Source organism: Mus musculus, chromosome 6 (assembly GCF_000001635.26).
Source record: "Mus musculus strain C57BL/6J chromosome 6, GRCm38.p6 C57BL/6J".
NCBI classification, from domain to species: domain Eukaryota; kingdom Metazoa; phylum Chordata; class Mammalia; order Rodentia; family Muridae; genus Mus; species Mus musculus.
The window spans coordinates 52196250-52213762 of record NC_000072.6 but is presented as its reverse complement, the minus strand read 5'-3'; the positions used below and the strand labels follow the sequence as shown (position 1 = coordinate 52213762).

The 17513-nt window shown below is 49.8% G+C and overlaps 3 protein-coding genes and 1 long non-coding RNA gene across 5 annotated transcripts in view; 3 read left to right on the top strand and 1 right to left on the bottom strand.

The window, feature by feature from the left end:
• Nucleotides 1-165: 165 nt before the first annotated feature.
• On the bottom strand, nt 166-12639 carry Hoxaas3 (Hoxa cluster antisense RNA 3). The gene is made up of 3 exons (NR_015611.2): nt 12472-12639; nt 1276-1377; nt 166-730 (listed from the first exon to the last, which is right to left on the bottom strand). It is a non-coding gene; the product is annotated as a Hoxa cluster antisense RNA 3 (long non-coding RNA).
• Hoxa3 (homeobox A3) overlaps nt 696-17513 on the top strand; it is a 44009-nt gene continuing 27191 nt past the window's right edge. The window contains exons 1-2 of one of the 2 annotated variants that reach the window (NM_010452.3): nt 696-723; nt 12825-12926. The gene's annotated coding sequence lies outside the window, so the exon portion shown is untranslated. Of the gene's footprint in view, nt 724-2600; nt 2689-12824; nt 12927-17513 lie in introns of those variants that run through there. The other variant, XM_017321402.2, reaches the window with a different exon arrangement.
• Hoxa6 (homeobox A6) lies at nt 5091-8905 on the top strand. Its single transcript, NM_010454.3, has 2 exons — nt 5091-5577; nt 7139-8905. Exons 1-2 carry the CDS (start codon nt 5139-5141, stop codon nt 7396-7398), a joined length of 699 nt encoding a protein of 232 aa, NP_034584.1. The 5' UTR covers nt 5091-5138; the 3' UTR covers nt 7399-8905.
• Nucleotides 9176-12009, top strand: Hoxa5 (homeobox A5). Its single transcript, NM_010453.5, has 2 exons — nt 9176-9974; nt 10932-12009. Exons 1-2 carry the CDS (start codon nt 9413-9415, stop codon nt 11180-11182), a joined length of 813 nt encoding a protein of 270 aa, NP_034583.1. The 5' UTR covers nt 9176-9412; the 3' UTR covers nt 11183-12009.

Here is a 17513-nt window from a genome sequence, read left to right as displayed (position 1 = left end):
GAGGAAGGACTGTGGCTGGGGAAGGGGCTAGCGGTGAGAGACCAGGGGCGAGAGGCGGTGGAAGTAGCTTAGAGCATCCTGAGCTGGGCCCGCGAAGGTCTCCATTCTTATCCCCTGACTAGGCTGGGCCAGTTTCTTAGGACTTTTTTTTTTTTTTTTTTTTTTAAATAAAATCGGACCTAAAAGGGTCTGAAAAACCTGCAGCCCCAAATCGGGACAGACTCGGTGGTAAGATGGCGTCTGTGTAAGAGCCGCCTCCTCTTAGTGATGGGGAAAGGGTCATAAATCCGTTGTTGTTTATGAAAATTTACAACTTTGCAATACAACTTTATGAGTTGTTCGGCCCTTCCATTGGCCGCTGTCGGTCATGTGGATAGGAACCGTGAACATGAACTTTTTTATAATTTCCCTTGCGAGAATAGAGCCGCATTCTTTTGCTCCGCTCCATCCTGCGTGCTTCGGAGCTCTGCCTTGCCAGCCTGCCTGGGCTGCGCTTTGTCCGGCGATGGCGAGCGAGGGGAAGCCGCTGCCAGGCCCAGGCCAGCCGTTGTCGCTGGAGGTGGAGCGCGTCCAGTTCCTGGAGCAGCCGCCGCTGCTTTGCAACTTGCAACCTGGCTAATTTCCTGCGTCCTCTGGCACCAGGAAGGAGGACAATTCGTCTCTTGGGCTGCCGAAGCGACAGCTGTCAGAGAGGCAGAAGCTTCTGGGAGCCGCGGTCTGAAGGTGAGACCTGTGGGAAGGAGACAGGGCAAAGGTGGGTGAGGTACTACAGTGGTAAGAGAGGGCACCAGGAACGACTTTGAAAAGGGGCCTTTTTCACGCTCTTTCAGTACTGTCCTTTCATTTTCAGCCCCAATATACACCACAGTCCAAACACGTCACTCATTCTCACCCACTACCGCCACCACCTACAATCACTCCTTTTCCCTCCTCCCTCAAGGCGGATCAGCCTTCCCTCTGTGGCACAGCGCCTTGGCACGGCGCAGCACCGCTTGGGTCTTCGCCCCCTCCCCCCTCCATTCCCCAGTGACCCTCGGGAAGCCCCAAAGGAAGTCATTTGGCATTCTACTGTTCCCTACTGGCCTCTGGGGTTTGGGATTATTTCATTCGTGACCCAATTGATTCAACTGACTTCCCCAATAGCCAGAGGTAGTTCCCAACCTGGGAACGAGGACGGAGAGGCGAGCAAAGTAGCACGGGCGTTTTGTTAGCTTCGGCACACTGTTTTTTCCTGTGGGGGCTAGGAAAGGAAGCAAACACAGAAACAAAACTTACTAATTCAGAGTTCTCCGATGGTTGCCTGCTTCGTTTGCCCGGTTTTCTGGTTAGAGTGATTTCTCGAGCCCTGGAAGAGGGGCTAGATGCGTGTGTGGAATTCTGTGTTGGAGGAGAGAACCGAGTTAATTGGGTGCTAAGGTGAGGGGGTGATGTTTCCGTGCAGGGGCTGCTGTGTTGACGCAGGTGGAAGGAGCACATCTGAGGTTTCTGAGGGAAGGTTGCAAAATGGTGTCTGGGCAATAGCAGGGTCGCAGTCCCAAGCCACCTAAGTACAGTGGCAGGTTGGTGTCCACGGTCCTCCACCTCCCCGGCTTCCAGCGAGAGGACTACAGCTAGCAGCGAGACAGCACTAAGAGCTGCGGGCCTAGCAATGGCTTTGCATGGCACGGTGGCACCAGTCATGGTGGGTGGGCCTGAAAGCGGGTCTGACCAGGTTAGATTTGCCCCCGGGAGACAGAGCTACCCAAGCATCAGTCGCGAGTTCCCTGGCTATGGTTCTTTTTTGTTTATTTGGTTTTTGGTTGTTGTTGCTGCTGCTGTTTTCCTATCTCAAGATAGTATGTCGGCCTAGGCCAGACAATTAAGAAGGACGTGTAGATGCTTGGAATGTTTGCCGCCGGACAGCTCTGTGGATGCGCCCCGGGCAGGGGCAGATAAAGCGCCGCATTTGCCTCCTAGGGCCGCTGGCTGCCTGACTGCGGCTGCCGCAGGCGGATTATTTATTGCGACCGAACAGGGAGCTCGCTGCTGCCACGCTGTGGCCGTCGCCGGGACCGGCGCCAGCAGCGTCCCGCCTCTTTGAGCCTGGCGCGACTGCTGTACGGGCCCCTCAGAATCCCCAGAAGCAGGGGAAGGGGGGCACAAAAGGGGACCTGAGGGGCAGTCTCCAAGGGTTTATTTGGCTGTGAAATCTTCTTGCTTCGGCTACCCATGACAGAAAGCTCAGCCGCTGGAATAGATTCGGGTCCTTCCCTCTCCCCTAACCCAGCACCATGGAGACTGTTTGTACAGGCCGCCTGGCTGGTCATGGCTGCTTCTGTCCAAACTGCGCGTCCCAAAGGCGTCCTGAGGGCTCACGCCAGTTGGGGAACGCTTTGGCTTTGGGATTCTGACATCGGAGAGACCATTTGTAGTTCCGAGGCCTGCTGACCTGACTGGCCCTGAGGATTGGCTATGGCATGGAAGGCAGCTCCAGGAGAGGGCTGGTAACTGACAGAGGCCCACACCTGTGTGCTTTGGGTTCTGGCCTAGAGATTTGACTGGATGGAGGTGGACCTTCTGGGTCTTCCCACACACCTGCAAGCCAGGCTCCAGGCTGGCAGAAGTGGAGGGGCTCAATGGGCAGCCAGGGAAAGGGCAAAACTGTGTGACCCTACTGCCATCTTACCCTCTTTGAAGAGAAGATAAAAGGTAAGTTTTCTGTGTGGCTGTGAGCTAGCAGAGTCCTGCGGTGATTATTCTCATCATCTCAGGATGAGGCTCTATTGAAGGTGTGGAGTTCCTGGTCTCCACTCTGTCAGGACGCGCTCTCTCTCCATATATATATTATACATATGTTTATATACATGTATATGGAAGAATAGATAGATTGACTGCTAACTTAAATGCACACTAGCCTGGGCTTACATGTTAAGATTTCAACTTAATATTTTTTCCACCTTAATGTTTACAGAAGCTAGAAATACATTTTCTGGCTTCTAGGTGAGAAAACAAATTCTTTTATTGGCTGAGACAATTAAGTCTAAAATTCAGATCAAACCATAGCAATAATGGTGGCAAGCTGTCATCAGCTCCAACTCTGTGTGAGACAGAGCTGCGTCAAAGAGAACTGATAGATGTGAACAATTAGCACCTGGGAAATGGCTACTTTCATTTCCAACAGTATTGCTGGAAATAATTGTTATCTGATTGTTTGTTGTTTAAGAACCAATAACTCAAACTTATTTTCTTCAAACAGCCTTTTAAGAAAAAAAAAATCCACCTTTCTTTTCTTCCTGAGTTATTCATTTCCCACATATTGCATCCTCTCTGTGAGAAACGTAAAATTTTATTCTCTCCTGAACAGCTCATTTATATACAAAGGAAAAAAAAACTTTCTTGGGTTGGAGAGATAAAGACGTTAAACACAAGGCCTGTGGTACAGCCTTCCTTTGGTGTGCCTTCACGGGCTCTCTGGAGGCCGATCTTAGGCAAGTCCTTTTTCAATTTTCCTCTTTTGAGGGGAGAAAGGGGGGGGATCGAAAAGCAAGGAAGAGATTAAAGAACTCTGCAATAGATTCCTACGGGACCACTGCCAAGTGTCACCTCCCCCAAGCCCGATCCCCATCAGTTCACAAGGGTCAGGGTTTTACAGATCTTACACACAACCTCCTGAGCCCCAGCTAGATCTCTTAGACACCCACAGAATTGGTTTTTTTTAAGCTAATTCTAGCCCAAACAGTCATAAAAGTGACTTCAAACCGATATCGCGTTTTTCTTTAACAAAATGACCCTGATCCACGTACAGGCAAGCCCGAAACAGGCTTTCCACATCCTGTCTGAGTATCCCCAGGCCTGGGCCGATGGTCAAGGTAATTCAGGATCCTGGAGCAAGTGACAGGGTGACAGATCTGGTTTTAGAGATACTGTAGCAGCAGGAGTAGTTTAGGGTGGGAAGGTAGGGGACAAGTGGGTATGCTTGCGACACGACCGTGCCCATCTCCGTGTGACCTTGAAACCAAGTCCATTAATGATCCTTTGAGTGAAGCTCTGGGCTCCAGAAGCTGCACTCCGTGCCCTGCTCAACCAAGGTCCCCGTGTCTCTCCTGCTTCTGGAATGAGACTGGGAGATACTGTATCCGGTTGTTTTTCCGTAGCTGCACTAAGCAGGTCCAGTAACTTAGGGAGTCCTGGGATGCTTGAAGCTGGGTGAGAGGAGTCATGCCCCACGGATGGCTTTCTGCTCCGGTCTCACAAACACCCTTCTGTAGATCATTTCTTGTGGAAAACCATGAGTTTTAGCCTTTCCTTTCTCTAAGTTCAAAGACAGGATGCAGTGCACAGCCGGTGTAGGTATTTGCTTTAAGCCCACACAGGCACGGACCATTGCAGAAGAACCACACATGGAGGGCGGTACTGAGAAGAAGGGGCTGTAGGAAGGCCCTGGCTTTGGTGTGGGCCTGGTCAGTGAGGATTGATCTTTCAGCTTTAGGGCAGTAAGGCCCAACCTGTAATAAGAATGGGAGGGAATAAGGCGCCCAGGGAACCCCTAAAGCATACAGTTCAAAAGCAGAGCGTGAAGGCCTGGCTTCTCAGAGCCCCTTTTCCCATTCAAGAACCCACACCCATGATTAAGGGAGCACAAGGGGAGGTGTGACCCAGGGTCTGACTGGGACAGGAGGCTCTAAGCAAAACCATCCGTGTCACCACCCCCTGGCTCGGGCTTGTCAGGTTTCCTGTTTGGGGAGGAAACCCAGCAAAACCCATGAAGGCAAAAAAGGAAAGAGCAGGCCTGCTCATTGACCTGGGCACTAGTGCAGAGATTTGCACATCTCTGCCCGGGTCGTGCCCGCCGCTGGCGTTTGGGGATGTGTGGGGGAGAGCGGGGCGGGCAGGCTGTGTGTGCCCATTAATCTGCCGGGCGGGCGGCGGGCGGGCGGGCTGGGGGCTGTTTGTAACTTTGCTGCCTCGGTCGCCGCGGTCCCCGGGGAGCGGGCTCCGGCGCTCTTTCCCATTGGCCGCCGCTGCGTCAGCTGGTGCGATTTGCTGCTGTCGCTTTTGGCGTTCGGCCATCCAGAAACAAACCAGTTCGATGACTACTAATAGTTATAGCCAGATGTACTAATACACAACAAATCACAGTCCTGCAGAGGGGCGCGCAAATGAGTTCCTATTTTGTGAATCCCACTTTCCCTGGGAGCCTGCCCAGCGGCCAGGACTCCTTCTTGGGCCAGCTGCCCCTCTACCCGGCCGGCTATGACGCGCTGAGGCCCTTCCCGGCCTCTTACGGGGCGTCGAGTCTTCCGGACAAGACATACACCTCACCTTGTTTTTACCAACAGTCCAACTCGGTCTTGGCCTGCAACCGGGCATCCTACGAGTACGGGGCCTCATGTTTCTATTCTGATAAAGACCTCAGTGGCGCCTCACCCTCGGGCAATAACAAGCAGAGGGGCCCCGGGGACTACCTGCACTTTTCTCCCGAGCAGCAGTACAAACCTGACGGCAGCGTGCAGGGCAAAGCCCTCCATGAGGAAGGCACCGACCGGAAGTACACAAGCCCTGTTTACCCCTGGATGCAGCGGATGAATTCCTGTGCGGGTAAGGCTTTTCCCTGCTTCCCCACTCCAGAGAGTGTAGGGAGAATGAAAAGCTGGCAGGGAGACAAGGAAGGAAGGAAGGAAGGAAGGAAGGAAGGAAGGAAGGAAGGAAGGAAGGAAGGAAGGAAGGAAGGAAGGAAGGAGAGATTAGGAAGGGAGGAGAGAATAGGAAGAAAGAAGGAAAGAATGAACAAAATTTCCTTCTCTCTCTGTTGTTTTTTTTAATTTGAGAGAGAGAGAGAGAGAGAGAGAGAGAGAGAGAGAGAGAGAGAGAGAGAAACCCAAACATTCCCATGGGACAATCAGGCCCAGCCAGAGGAAAGGCAGGGCCATGAGATCCCTGTAAGGTGACACTTTAGGGGAGGGTGAAGGATTCACTGCCAAGCCTTATGAACCCTGTAACTTAAGGGACAACAAGAGAGAGAGAGAGAGAGAGAGAGAGAGAGAGAGAGAGAAACTGGTTGAGATGAGAAAGCCTGCCCAGTTGCACCCTGGTACCACCCCCTCAGGTTTCCAAGCAGAGAGGGCCTCCAGAAGGTAGCATAGGCAAACTCCTCCAGGTTCCTACCCCAATCCTCTCTCTTCTGCCCTTTGGAAGTCCAGAAGCCCAGGCAGACAGATGCAGAGGCCCTCATTTCCACATTTGACCTCTTTCTGTGTCTCCACCAAAGCTTTGGAGGGCCACCTTCTCAGAATATTCATATTCTCTCTCTCTCTTTCTCCCTCCCTCCTCCCTGCCTCCCTCTTTTATCTTCTACTTAACTTTCAACTCTTAGTCAACTTCTGTCTTCTCCTGAGACCCTGCCTGAACCTCACACCTGGCTTGGGGAGTGAGTTGTCTCACCCTTGGGTACCTCTGGCACCCAGACAGCCCAACACAGTCCTCACTGCCAGTCCATCACCACCTCACTCACAGCACCCTCTCTTTGGCCCAGGTTTTCAACGATCTCACACAGAGACTCCCCTTACCCTTTGGAGCAGGGACAGAGCCTAAGGGGAAGTTTGCAACTTACAGTCGCTTTAGAGCTTAAACTCTCCCCAGTGGAGTGTTTTCAGGTGGATCACATAACTTGCTAACAATATGCAAAGATTTGAGAAGACTGGCCATATTTAACTTTCCAAAAGTACATTGAGATCTGAGGAGCCTGGATAGCGTCTTTCACAGACACAATGTAAGCATTCAATTTCCATACTGCTCCCAGAATCCCCACTGCACCCACAGACAAATAATTGCTACACTCCCTCGAAACAGTGACTTTGGCCCCTCAAATTAAGAATGGCCATGCTATTTCTTCAAGTCTAATGGTTCTCTTACAAACCACATTTGTCAAAATCAATAACTTCCCACTCAAATCGTTTTTAGGTGAAAAACATCTTGCTTGGTTATGAAATAATTCTTGCCATCCAGCCGGCTTTTTTCTTTCTTTCTTTCTTTCTCTCGGTTGTGATGTGAGAAGCTGGAGTGAAGCAGAGTAATTTCCAGTTTAGAGACTAATGGCTGGGAGGCACACGGGGCTGGGTAGGTTTTGCCTCGCTTATTCGCACCTCATTTCTGCCCACAGGTGCCGTGTATGGGAGTCACGGGCGCAGAGGCCGCCAGACCTACACGCGCTACCAGACACTGGAGCTTGAGAAGGAATTCCACTTCAACCGCTACCTGACTCGGCGGCGCCGCATCGAGATCGCTAACGCGCTTTGCCTCACCGAGCGCCAGATCAAGATCTGGTTCCAGAATCGGCGCATGAAGTGGAAAAAGGAAAATAAACTCATCAACTCCACGCAGGCCAGCGGGGAAGACTCTGAGGCCAAAGCGGGCGAGTAGACTCCAGTGCAGGGACCAGGCCAGCGTTGTAACCTCTATTGGCTTTGCCCCCTGGTGCCCTTGTCTGCTCCCCAAGTTTTATTCCAGCCTGCTTCTCCCGCAGCTTAGGGAAAAGCGTCCAAACCTTTGCAAGCGGCTACGCATTTACTTATTACAGAAAACAAACAAACAAAACCCCACACACCCAACGTCAGCTGTGGGACAGACGCACTGTACACACAAACACACAGGTTTTCTCCCCAAGGCTGCCCAAGCCAGCTTGCGAGGCCCGCGATGCACCCAGAATTGGCCCTGCTGCTGTGTTAGCGCCTCTGCGCTCTGTGAGCCACAGACGCGGGGTTGTGGGGGAAGAAGGAGCCCCAGGCAGTGCCCTGTTTGGTGCCTGGGCTTTTCCGCCTTGGTCCCTCGCCATCAAATTCTAAAGGGCATCGCCAAATCGGCTCTGGCTACTGAAAAGAAAGGGTCTACGAGCTGGGCCCCAGCCCTGTCCCGGCCTCTCAGGATGCCCCTAATCAAGAAGCCTGAGGAACAAAGAGGAACACCCCCCTTCCCCGACAGAACCAAATCTCTCTATCGGCGCGTAACCGTCAGTGGGAGAGTAGCAGCCTCAGCCGAGGCAAGCCAACCTGGGTTTACAGCTTGGGAGCGACTAGGCTCCCGCAGGCTCCCAGCTCCCGATTTCCACTCTCAGCCTCATACAGCTCGGACGCAATCCACCTCGCAGCTTTCAGGACCCAAAGAGGGGGCCCAAGACCATGAGAGCCGCAAGAGTCCTGGCTTCCAAACGTGCCAGGGACGCCTGAGATGCCAGGCCTCTAGTAGAGAGAGTCTGCTCTCTTCTCAGCTACATTTGTGATTTACTTTCGTCTTTCGGAGCCCAGGAAAATAACTACGGTGATACTAGACACAGCCACGAAATGATTCCATTAGTTCCCGCAATTTATTCCCAGTGGTCTAAGCGAGATCCCAATAGCTCTACCCACCGATCCCAGCTTCCAAGCAGCCTCGGAGGCCGTTTGGGTATCAGGGCCCAATCTCTGGGTTCACCAAGAACCCTGCTACCTGGGGCCGGGCTGATCAGAGGAACCGGACCAGGGATGAAGATCTTCCAGGCTGGATAAATAAACAAATCAGATAGCAAACTAATGGCACGAAAAACATATTTGCACGGAGGAAAAAAATGATTCTGGTTATACGAGTGTATGGAATTTGACCTCGCCTCGGAGAAACACTACACAAAAGCTGTCTTTAATAGACGCCTGTGGTTTAAGAGCGGCAGGGGCACTGTCCTTCATGCGTTCACAAAAACAGAGCCGTAATTGTGGCTGCTGCTGTGGGCAGGATTTATTTCTTCAATTGGCTAAATCGTCTTCCCTTCCTCGAAGGTGATATCTGTGTTTTCAAAATTCACAGCTGCCGGCCGGGCTGGCAAACCGACCCCAACCTCTACACAAAAATAAGAGGGGATACAAAGCCGGGGAAATAAAGTTGTTGTAAATAATTCTAAGTCACCACCTCCCCCGAATCCTCTGTATCCTCGCCGGGCGTGCGATCGGCAGCTGACGGCCTCACAATTGGTACATCCTAATGGAACTGCGAGGGAAATGCAATAATTTTGCCATAATGGGCTGTAACCTCAATTCGACCCCGGCCCTTGAAGCCCGAGGTCGGAAGCGAAGCGATGCGCCCAGTCTCCAGCGGGTGGCGCTCGAGTCCGACTGAACGGCGGCAACGGGTGGCGGGGACGCGCCCAGGGCGCGCGCGCCACCCCTCTTGCCTCCACCCAACTCCCCCATTAGTGCACGAGTTTACCTCTAGAGGTCATCAGGCAGGATTTACGACTGGACAACAAAAGCACGTGATTCGAAGTCGTACCCCATATTTGGGTGCCTACGTAGGAGGGAACCGAGTACATGTCCCAGTCATTTCCATAATTCATCATAAATTGTGCAAGGGTGCTATAGACGCACAAACGACCGCGAGCCACAAATCAAGCACACATATCAAAAAACAAATGAGCTCTTATTTTGTAAACTCATTTTGCGGTCGCTATCCAAATGGCCCGGACTACCAGTTGCATAATTATGGAGATCATAGTTCCGTGAGCGAACAATTCAGGGACTCGGCGAGCATGCACTCCGGCAGGTACGGCTACGGCTACAATGGCATGGATCTCAGCGTCGGCCGTTCGGGTTCCGGCCACTTTGGCTCCGGCGAGCGCGCCCGCAGCTACGCGGCTGGGGCCAGTGCGGCGCCCGCCGAGCCCAGGTACAGCCAGCCGGCCACGTCCACGCACTCGCCACCGCCCGACCCGCTGCCCTGCTCAGCGGTGGCCCCCTCGCCCGGCAGCGACAGCCACCACGGCGGGAAAAACTCCCTGGGCAACTCCAGCGGCGCCTCGGCCAACGCCGGCAGCACCCACATCAGCAGCAGAGAGGGGGTTGGCACGGCGTCCGCAGCCGAGGAGGACGCCCCTGCCAGCAGCGAGCAGGCGGGCGCCCAGAGCGAGCCGAGCCCGGCGCCGCCCGCTCAGCCCCAGATCTACCCCTGGATGCGCAAGCTGCACATTAGTCACGGTAAAGCCAGCCGTTTTCTGATCCACGCGTCCGTGGGGGCGCGGGTCTTGGTCACTCTCTGTTCTCTGCAGCCTCTCTCCCGTCTCTCTCCTAGTCTCGCCTCTCTCCAGCCCGCAGAGCCTCTCCCTGCGGCTCCCTTTTCCCTGCCTTTCTCTTTACTTCCTCCCAATTACTGCAGCAGCGATCTGCATTCACAGATACTGGGGAGAGGGGAGGGAGGAAAATGGGGTGGCCGAGTAAGTTTAAATGTTGAAAGAGGAAGAAATTCCGTCTGGAACCCCAGTGCCTCGGAACTCTCTTCAGGGTCAGGCCAGCGGAGTAGGGCATGCAGGGGTAGGGATGGCAGTAAGGGCCGTGAATCGGGCTTGTCAGGGGAGATAATTTATGGGAAGGGCTACGCTGGGGAAACAGCGTTACTAATTAGAGCCCCCTAAAAGGGGCTTGGGGGGAATAAGCCAGGCGAGGGCAGGCGGGATTCTGAAGTTTGAGGGCAAGAGGGAAAGCGAAGGAAAGGGAAGAAAAAGAAATCGGGCGCCCCAAGCGTACACTGGAACAGAAGGCGGCTAGCTCGGCTGGAACTTTAACTGAGGGTGACCTAGAGGCCACTTGGGAACTGAGAAAAAAAAGTAGTGCTTCAGTGCGTTTCTGGGCGGTGGGCAGACTGGGAGGGCAGTGCCCCCACTTAGGACAACTCGTAAAGGGCTAAAGAGCAGACTAGGGGGCGAGGGAAAGCCAAGCTGTCTTTAAACCCAGAGTTCCTGCCTCAGGTGGGTCGGTTGTTCCCAGAGTCCAAATCCGGTTGTTTTTCTCGCCAGAAAGGAAGGGAGAAGGAAATTTGGGGAGGGTGGGTGAGGAAGGAGAACTTGTTGAGCCTTCTCCGCAGCTCAGGACCCTGGCTGAGTTTTGGAACCAGGTGCTGAGGAGTTGGTGGCTAAACCGCTGACTTTTTTGTTACAGACAATATAGGTGGCCCAGAAGGCAAAAGGGCCCGGACGGCCTACACTCGCTACCAGACCCTGGAGCTGGAGAAAGAATTCCACTTCAACCGCTACCTGACCCGCCGAAGAAGGATCGAAATAGCTCATGCCCTTTGCCTCTCCGAGAGACAAATTAAAATCTGGTTCCAAAACAGGAGGATGAAGTGGAAAAAAGATAATAAGCTGAAAAGCATGAGTATGGCCGCGGCAGGGGGGGCTTTCCGCCCCTGAGCATCTGAGCGGCCAAAGTACTGAGCAGTAGTAGCCGGGCAGCTCTCTGTAGTGTCAGTACTAAGGTGACTTTCTGAAACTCCCCTTGTGTTCCTTCTGTGAAGAAGCCCTGTTCTCGTTGCCCTAATTCATCTTTTAATCATGAGCCTGTTTATTGCCATTATAGCGCCTGTATAAGTAGATCTGCTTCTGTTCATCTCTTTGTCCTGAATGGCTTTGTCTTGAAAAAAAAATAGATGTTTTAACTTATTTATATGAAGCAAGCTGTGTTACTTGAAGTAACTAAAACAAAAAAAAAAAAAAAAGAAAAGAGAAAAAAAAACTACACACACAAAAAGCCCCCCCACCTCGTTTAGTGCCAATGTTGTGTGTTGCACTTGAGTTCTTTAATGTGCATGTACGTGGAAGTGTTCCTGTCTCAATAGCTCCAAGCTGTTAAAGATATTTTTATTCAAACTACCTATATTCCTTGTGTAATTAATGCTGTTGTAGAGGTGACTTGATAAGACACAAATTAACTTGTTCAACGTGTAGTGGCTAGTGGCTCTGTGACGAAAACTGTGACTCCAAGCGGTGTGTCCCTGCGTGCCTTTGTAGGACCCTTTGCACGAACTCTGGAAGTGGCTCTTATAAGCGCAGCTTCAGTGATGTATGTTTTTGTGAAAAAGTTACAAATATTGTCCAAGTCTGGCTGTTTAAGCAAACTGTGATCAGCTTTTTTTTTTTTTTGTATTTGTTTTTAAGGAAAAAAAACACTGACTGGAAACAAAACAAAATAAACTTTCTATTGTAAGTTCTCTTGGTCTGATTTATGCCAAATAGCAAGCTGCTCTTTCTGCTTTTCTGTCTGTCCAATAGTACTGTAGGCTGCTGAGTCTGCGGCTACCTGGGCAGCCTGCCTGTTCATTGTGGCTTCACACCAACACCTTGACTCATAGCTTTCCTCACTCAGAACCATCAGAAACCTCAGGCCAGAAGAACATAGTGGGAAAAGCTGTAGGAGGTTCCAAAGCTTGAGTCCACCTTGTCCATCTCTGAGGAAACCAAGTTAACTTTGTACCAAAAAGGAGAGGAAGAGAAAGAGAGAGAAGCCAGGGCTTTGTTAGCCACACTCCGGCCCACATAGATCCAAGGCTATTGTAGGCCTTGTTGAAGAGGCTTCTCTGCCAGGCTGTAGACCCCAAACCCTCTGCCCACTAACCAACCCCAGCACTCAGTTCCCTCTACCCTTACTGAACCACTTGGCTTCTTTTGCTACAATTAATTTGCTACAAATGGAAAGTACTTACCCCATCCTAGCTCCACTGGGAAACTCCTCAGAGCAGCTAAAGCCCAACTAGAGATTTGCACATTTACTGGCTGCTTACACGGATGCCGTCTTTCCTTTTAAAAGTTATAAAACAGTAAACTTTATAAGCCCCAGTTCCGGCTATATGACATTTGGGTGCCAAATGAATAGGGTTTTGTCTATGAATTAGATCGTAAAATCATCCATAGCACAGACAGATCGCCTCACTGGCTATAAAACGTCACGTGGGGCCATTAAAGTAAGTTTTATGGTTTTGGGGAGTTGACATCCAACATTATATACCACATAACATATAATCTCACTAACGCTGGACTCCATTTGACTCTTTTGCAGGCTACGTGTGCTGCCTGGTCATTCAAAGTGTCAATTTTAGGTCCAGAAGTGTCCAAACCACAAGTTCTCAAAACTCTGAAAAATGGCTCCCTCCATGTTAAGGTAAGCTCGCCTCTTGAGTTTATTTTCACTCTTAAAAAGTTTCTTGTCCTCTCTTTCTGTCTGGCTCAGTATTCAAAATGGGAGAACAAACTTTTCCCTCTGCCTGCCTAAATTAGCAAAGCCAGAGCCAGCCTTGTGGAGGCTGCGCGGTGAAGAATGCCTGTGGCCGGCCGAGAACGGCTTCCCCAGGCCTAACTTTAATTGCTGCACAATCGTGATGTTAATGACTTCCGCTGCTCCCGCCGGCGTGCAAAAAGATGATTGTGTGTGTGTGTGTGTGTGTGTGTGTGTGTGTGTGTGCGCGCGCGCGCGCGTGTGTGAAAATGGGTCTGTCTGTGAAAACTTGGCAGCCCCGGGCCTTCTTTCTAAGGTTGGTCAGGCCCAGGCTCTTTGGGGGTCGTGGAGCTCTGGGAGTTGAAGGGACGCAGGCCACTGGAGGAGAGGGGTAAACTGAACTCGAGAGTTTGAAAGAAAGGCCCGGAAAGGACCGAGGCCGACACTGGCGGGATTCCTTGTGGGGCTGAGGCAATATGTCTTCGCAGGGCCAGGGTCATTTGGCAAGACTGAATTGAGGCGGGCAGCCTTTGGGCCTGAGTTTCAGACCGACTGGAGAGAGTGGAAACTGACTGGGGCCTTGGCTGTGTAGCAGGAGCAGGCTGCACCCACAGGATGTTGGGGACAGTGGGTCCCCACCTAGGAGGTACTCTGCTGTCCCCGCACCGGGCTAGGCCCAACCCTGTTAGTTCTTTTCATTTGACTGGTAGTGTTCTCACCAGCCTGTGAGTCTGAAGCAATAAACTTTATGGCCGGATTTAACTTTAGTCTTTGAATCCTCAGGGTAATTGAAAGGGGTTAAAGCGCTTTCTTTTCTTCCGCCTTGCCTGTCTCTGCCTCCCTTCTTTCCTTTCCCATCCCGGTCTTTGTAGGAATAAGACATCTATGCACAGGACCCTCAAAAGGCAGCTTAAGGGCTTCCCTAGATAACACTAAAGATAGAGAAATGTAACCCTCTCCAACTGCAGACAAATTCTCTCTTCTAAAACTGTGCCTAAAGTTTTAAGGGAAATTGAGGTGTCTTCAAATGCCCAACTTAAAAGTCCCCAGAGCCATTAGGTTGTTTTTCTTGACACATCATAAAGGGTACTTTAGGAAGAAATTACCCCTTTGTCAGTAGGAGATTTCCTCTTCTCTTTTGTTATTTGTTCTTTCTGTTTGATCCCAGGAAATTTACATAATCTATGTTTTCCAAAACAGTCTCCAAGATTGTACCAATGAGTGAAGTTAGGTAAAATATAAATTTCCTGGGTACAATTCCATCGGGGCCCCAGCCTCCCATGTGCTTAAGCCAAGCTTAAGTGGGAACTTTCTGGCCTGTCCTGGTGTCTTCTCAGGGTAGGTACCCACCAGAGACCTAATAAACTCCACCCAGTCCTGTCTGAGGAGCTAAGCCAAAATGTCCAACTGTGGTTAGAAAAACAAAATTAAGGACTCTTCTTTTTTTCTGGAGCTAGGTACTTTTCTTCAAGTACTACTAGTTGGTAAAGGTTTTTACCAAGTGCTTAAAGAGAAATGTTTTGAAGTGTTGATTTGAAATACCAAGTATTAATATGCAGAAGTCTCCTTCATTCAACATAAATCTACAGAAGTCCCAGATTCAGAGATCCAAAGAAAACAAAAACCTAGGACTTAAAAAAAAATCAAAGCTCTCTCACAAATCCCACTTTCCCTGACTAGTGGCAAGCTGATGAATGCATGGGGTTACTTTTGGGTGAAGTGAATATTGGTATTTGAGTATTCAGGAAGATGTGTCCACTTCCTTAGAAGGAACTAGGATAAAGCATTTACAGGGGTAGGTTCTTGTGATCTGCTGTGGCTAAGAATGATGGAGCCTTTGTTTTGCTGCTCCGAGTTTGGGTAGACAGTGTTGAGCTGTGGTTCTGTTTTGGTTCTGTGTCTGGTGATTTTGCTTGTATAATTTCTGGGTGGTTGAAATAAAGAGCAAAAGAAAGAAAACCCAAACAAACCAAAAGGAACAAGAGTCATAGAAATGCTGGCAGGTTCATGGTGTACCTAGGAAAAAGAGCATCTGCAGCATCCATTGGCCACACCCTGGGATGTGGGGATGGGTAAAAGGCCTGATGTTATCATATCCAACCAAATACATTCCTAGGGCTCTTTGGCACAAATTAAAAAAAAAAAAGACTATGAGTATTGTCAGCTTGCTTACTTCTGTCTCTTTTAATCTTCACAAGGATTAAGTAGAATTTAAGAGGGCAGGTCAACCCACGTGGAGTTAAGTGACTTTTAAGAAATACAGCATCCAGTCCCAACTGTGTGACTGTTATTGGAGGAAATGTTTTCTTTCTTACTATTTTCATGGGAAGCATACTTAAGAAGGTAGTTGGATATCTGTTCATTTTGTGGATTCTTTTGGGTCTTTTTTCTTAAAAGAGGAACTTAGAGAGGGAAAAAAAAACCCTCTCCCACTGAGGGCTTTATGAAGACATTCAGCTTCAGCTGGTGGCAGAAATCTGTGTGCTCTCTTGTAAAAGGAGAAGGTGGCAGAAGTGCGCAGGGCCTTGTTTGTTTCTACAAGCCAAAAAGAATATATCCCCTCAACTATCAGAGGAAGCTTCTGGTCACACTTAGGGGTTTGTTAGGGTTTCCCTGGTCTAATTTCACAACATTATACCAAGATCCTTTTTTCTCCTGTGATTTTCATTTGGTTCTGAAGAGGGAGAGAGAGAAAGAGAGAGAGAGAGAGAGAGAGAGAGAGAGAGAGAGAGAGAGTTTTCTAGCAGAAACAGTTGTGTTCATTTGGATAATGTTACATCCAAACAAGTACACTACAGAAGACTGGAGTTAGAGATGAAGACAACTCTCTCAGCTTCCAAGAGGCCCTTAGCATCTCCCCTTCTCTGGCTGGGGTCTACCCATGGCTTGCTCGCCCTAAAAAAAGCAGAGACTCTTAAGCTGCAGCCCCTTGGCTTCTAAGGGGGGAATTTTCTTCTAGTTAGTGACATCAGTATAAACAGGATGCCAAGGCAGGAGTGCCGGGTTCAGCCCAGGCTGAACCAAACTGGGGAGGGAGCCCACCGTCCTAGGCTCCAGAACTGAAAGAGAAGCCCAGATTTGTTTTGTTCGGTGTTTTCTGAAAAAAAGAATTTTGTCTTTCTCTGTCAGATCCCTTTCTCACAAACATAATATTTGTTATGAAGGTTACTGGGTAATTATTGCGATTTTGTGAAGCAGCCTTTGCTGGAGGTGAAGTCTGTCATCGCCTAACAAATGGCGTCCACGCAGTTCACTGCCGGGTTAAGTAAATTCAGAGAAGATAAATCTGCACACCCTAGGAATCGCCAGCAGAGCTCGCTTTAGTACAAGTTCACAGTCAACTGGCCTGCCTGGGCCAAGTCTCCCAACAATCAAGGCTGCGCCTTTATTTTTAAATAAAACAAAATCCACCCCATCCGCTCTGCCCGATTCCTCTCCTCCCCTTCTTTTCTTACACTTTTGTTTTCAAAAGATTCTCCAGTTCTCCCCTAAATTGTCCTTGTTAGTGGAGTCGCAGGTGAATTCAAATGGATCTAGCTCCTAACTTTTGACTTAAAAAAGAAGCAGGAGGCTGGTTTGACAGGGAACATGGTCACAAATACACACAAAAAATATACACTCCATCCTCTATTCCATCAGGCGGTGGTGAGAGAACTGCCTAAGATCCAGAGCGCCCCTTCCCCCTGAAGCTCAGTGCTGTGTATCTTTGTGGTTAGCACGTTACAACTGCAGGTCAAAAAGTTGAGGGTCAAAAGTTTACATTGTGCAGCACTCTTAGTCATCTGCCCAGACAGAGTTTGATGTCAATTTCGAGCTGCGATCTTGACTATCACCACAAAAGATAAAATGGCTCGGAGTGACGCGTGTATCACGGTGTGGACTCCAGGTGAACCCTGGTGGTTGAATGACCTCAATTACAGAGGAAAGGATAGAAAATTCCTCTTTTCAGGAGTAATACATGCTGTATTTCATATTGAATGATCCCTTCCATTCTGAGGGAATAGCAGCAGGTAAATAGGCATAGATTATCAAAACACCAAAACCTTAAACGCCAAAGAACCAAGAATGGTTTGTGGGTTTGTCATCAAATAGATATGCTTAGAATTCATCAGAGGACCATTAAAACCCAAGTATCAAGTTTCTAATGTTTCATTATGCCCCCTTTATATGACAAAAAGGAGAGTGATTCTGATTGGCCAGGGTGCTTGGGTTTTATGTTGTAATACATATAATAATCTCCAAAGTGTGGGAGGAAAGGGCAGATATCTTACAAAGTGTATTCTTGGCAATTTTCAGGCATAGACTCTGATCCTGCTCCCTAACTGCAATTCACCAAATGCCAAGATTGTCAGAGCAGAGAAGTGGAAGCCCTAAGGACAGGGATAGGATTCCTAAAGCCCCCACCACCAGCAAGCACATGCTCATTAGTGCCGCTATGTTCATGCTGCTGAAGTTTTTCTGTTATAGTTATTATTAAGCCACCGTGGGATGTAAGAGGACTGCTACAATCTGCCAGAGTCATGGTACAGACAT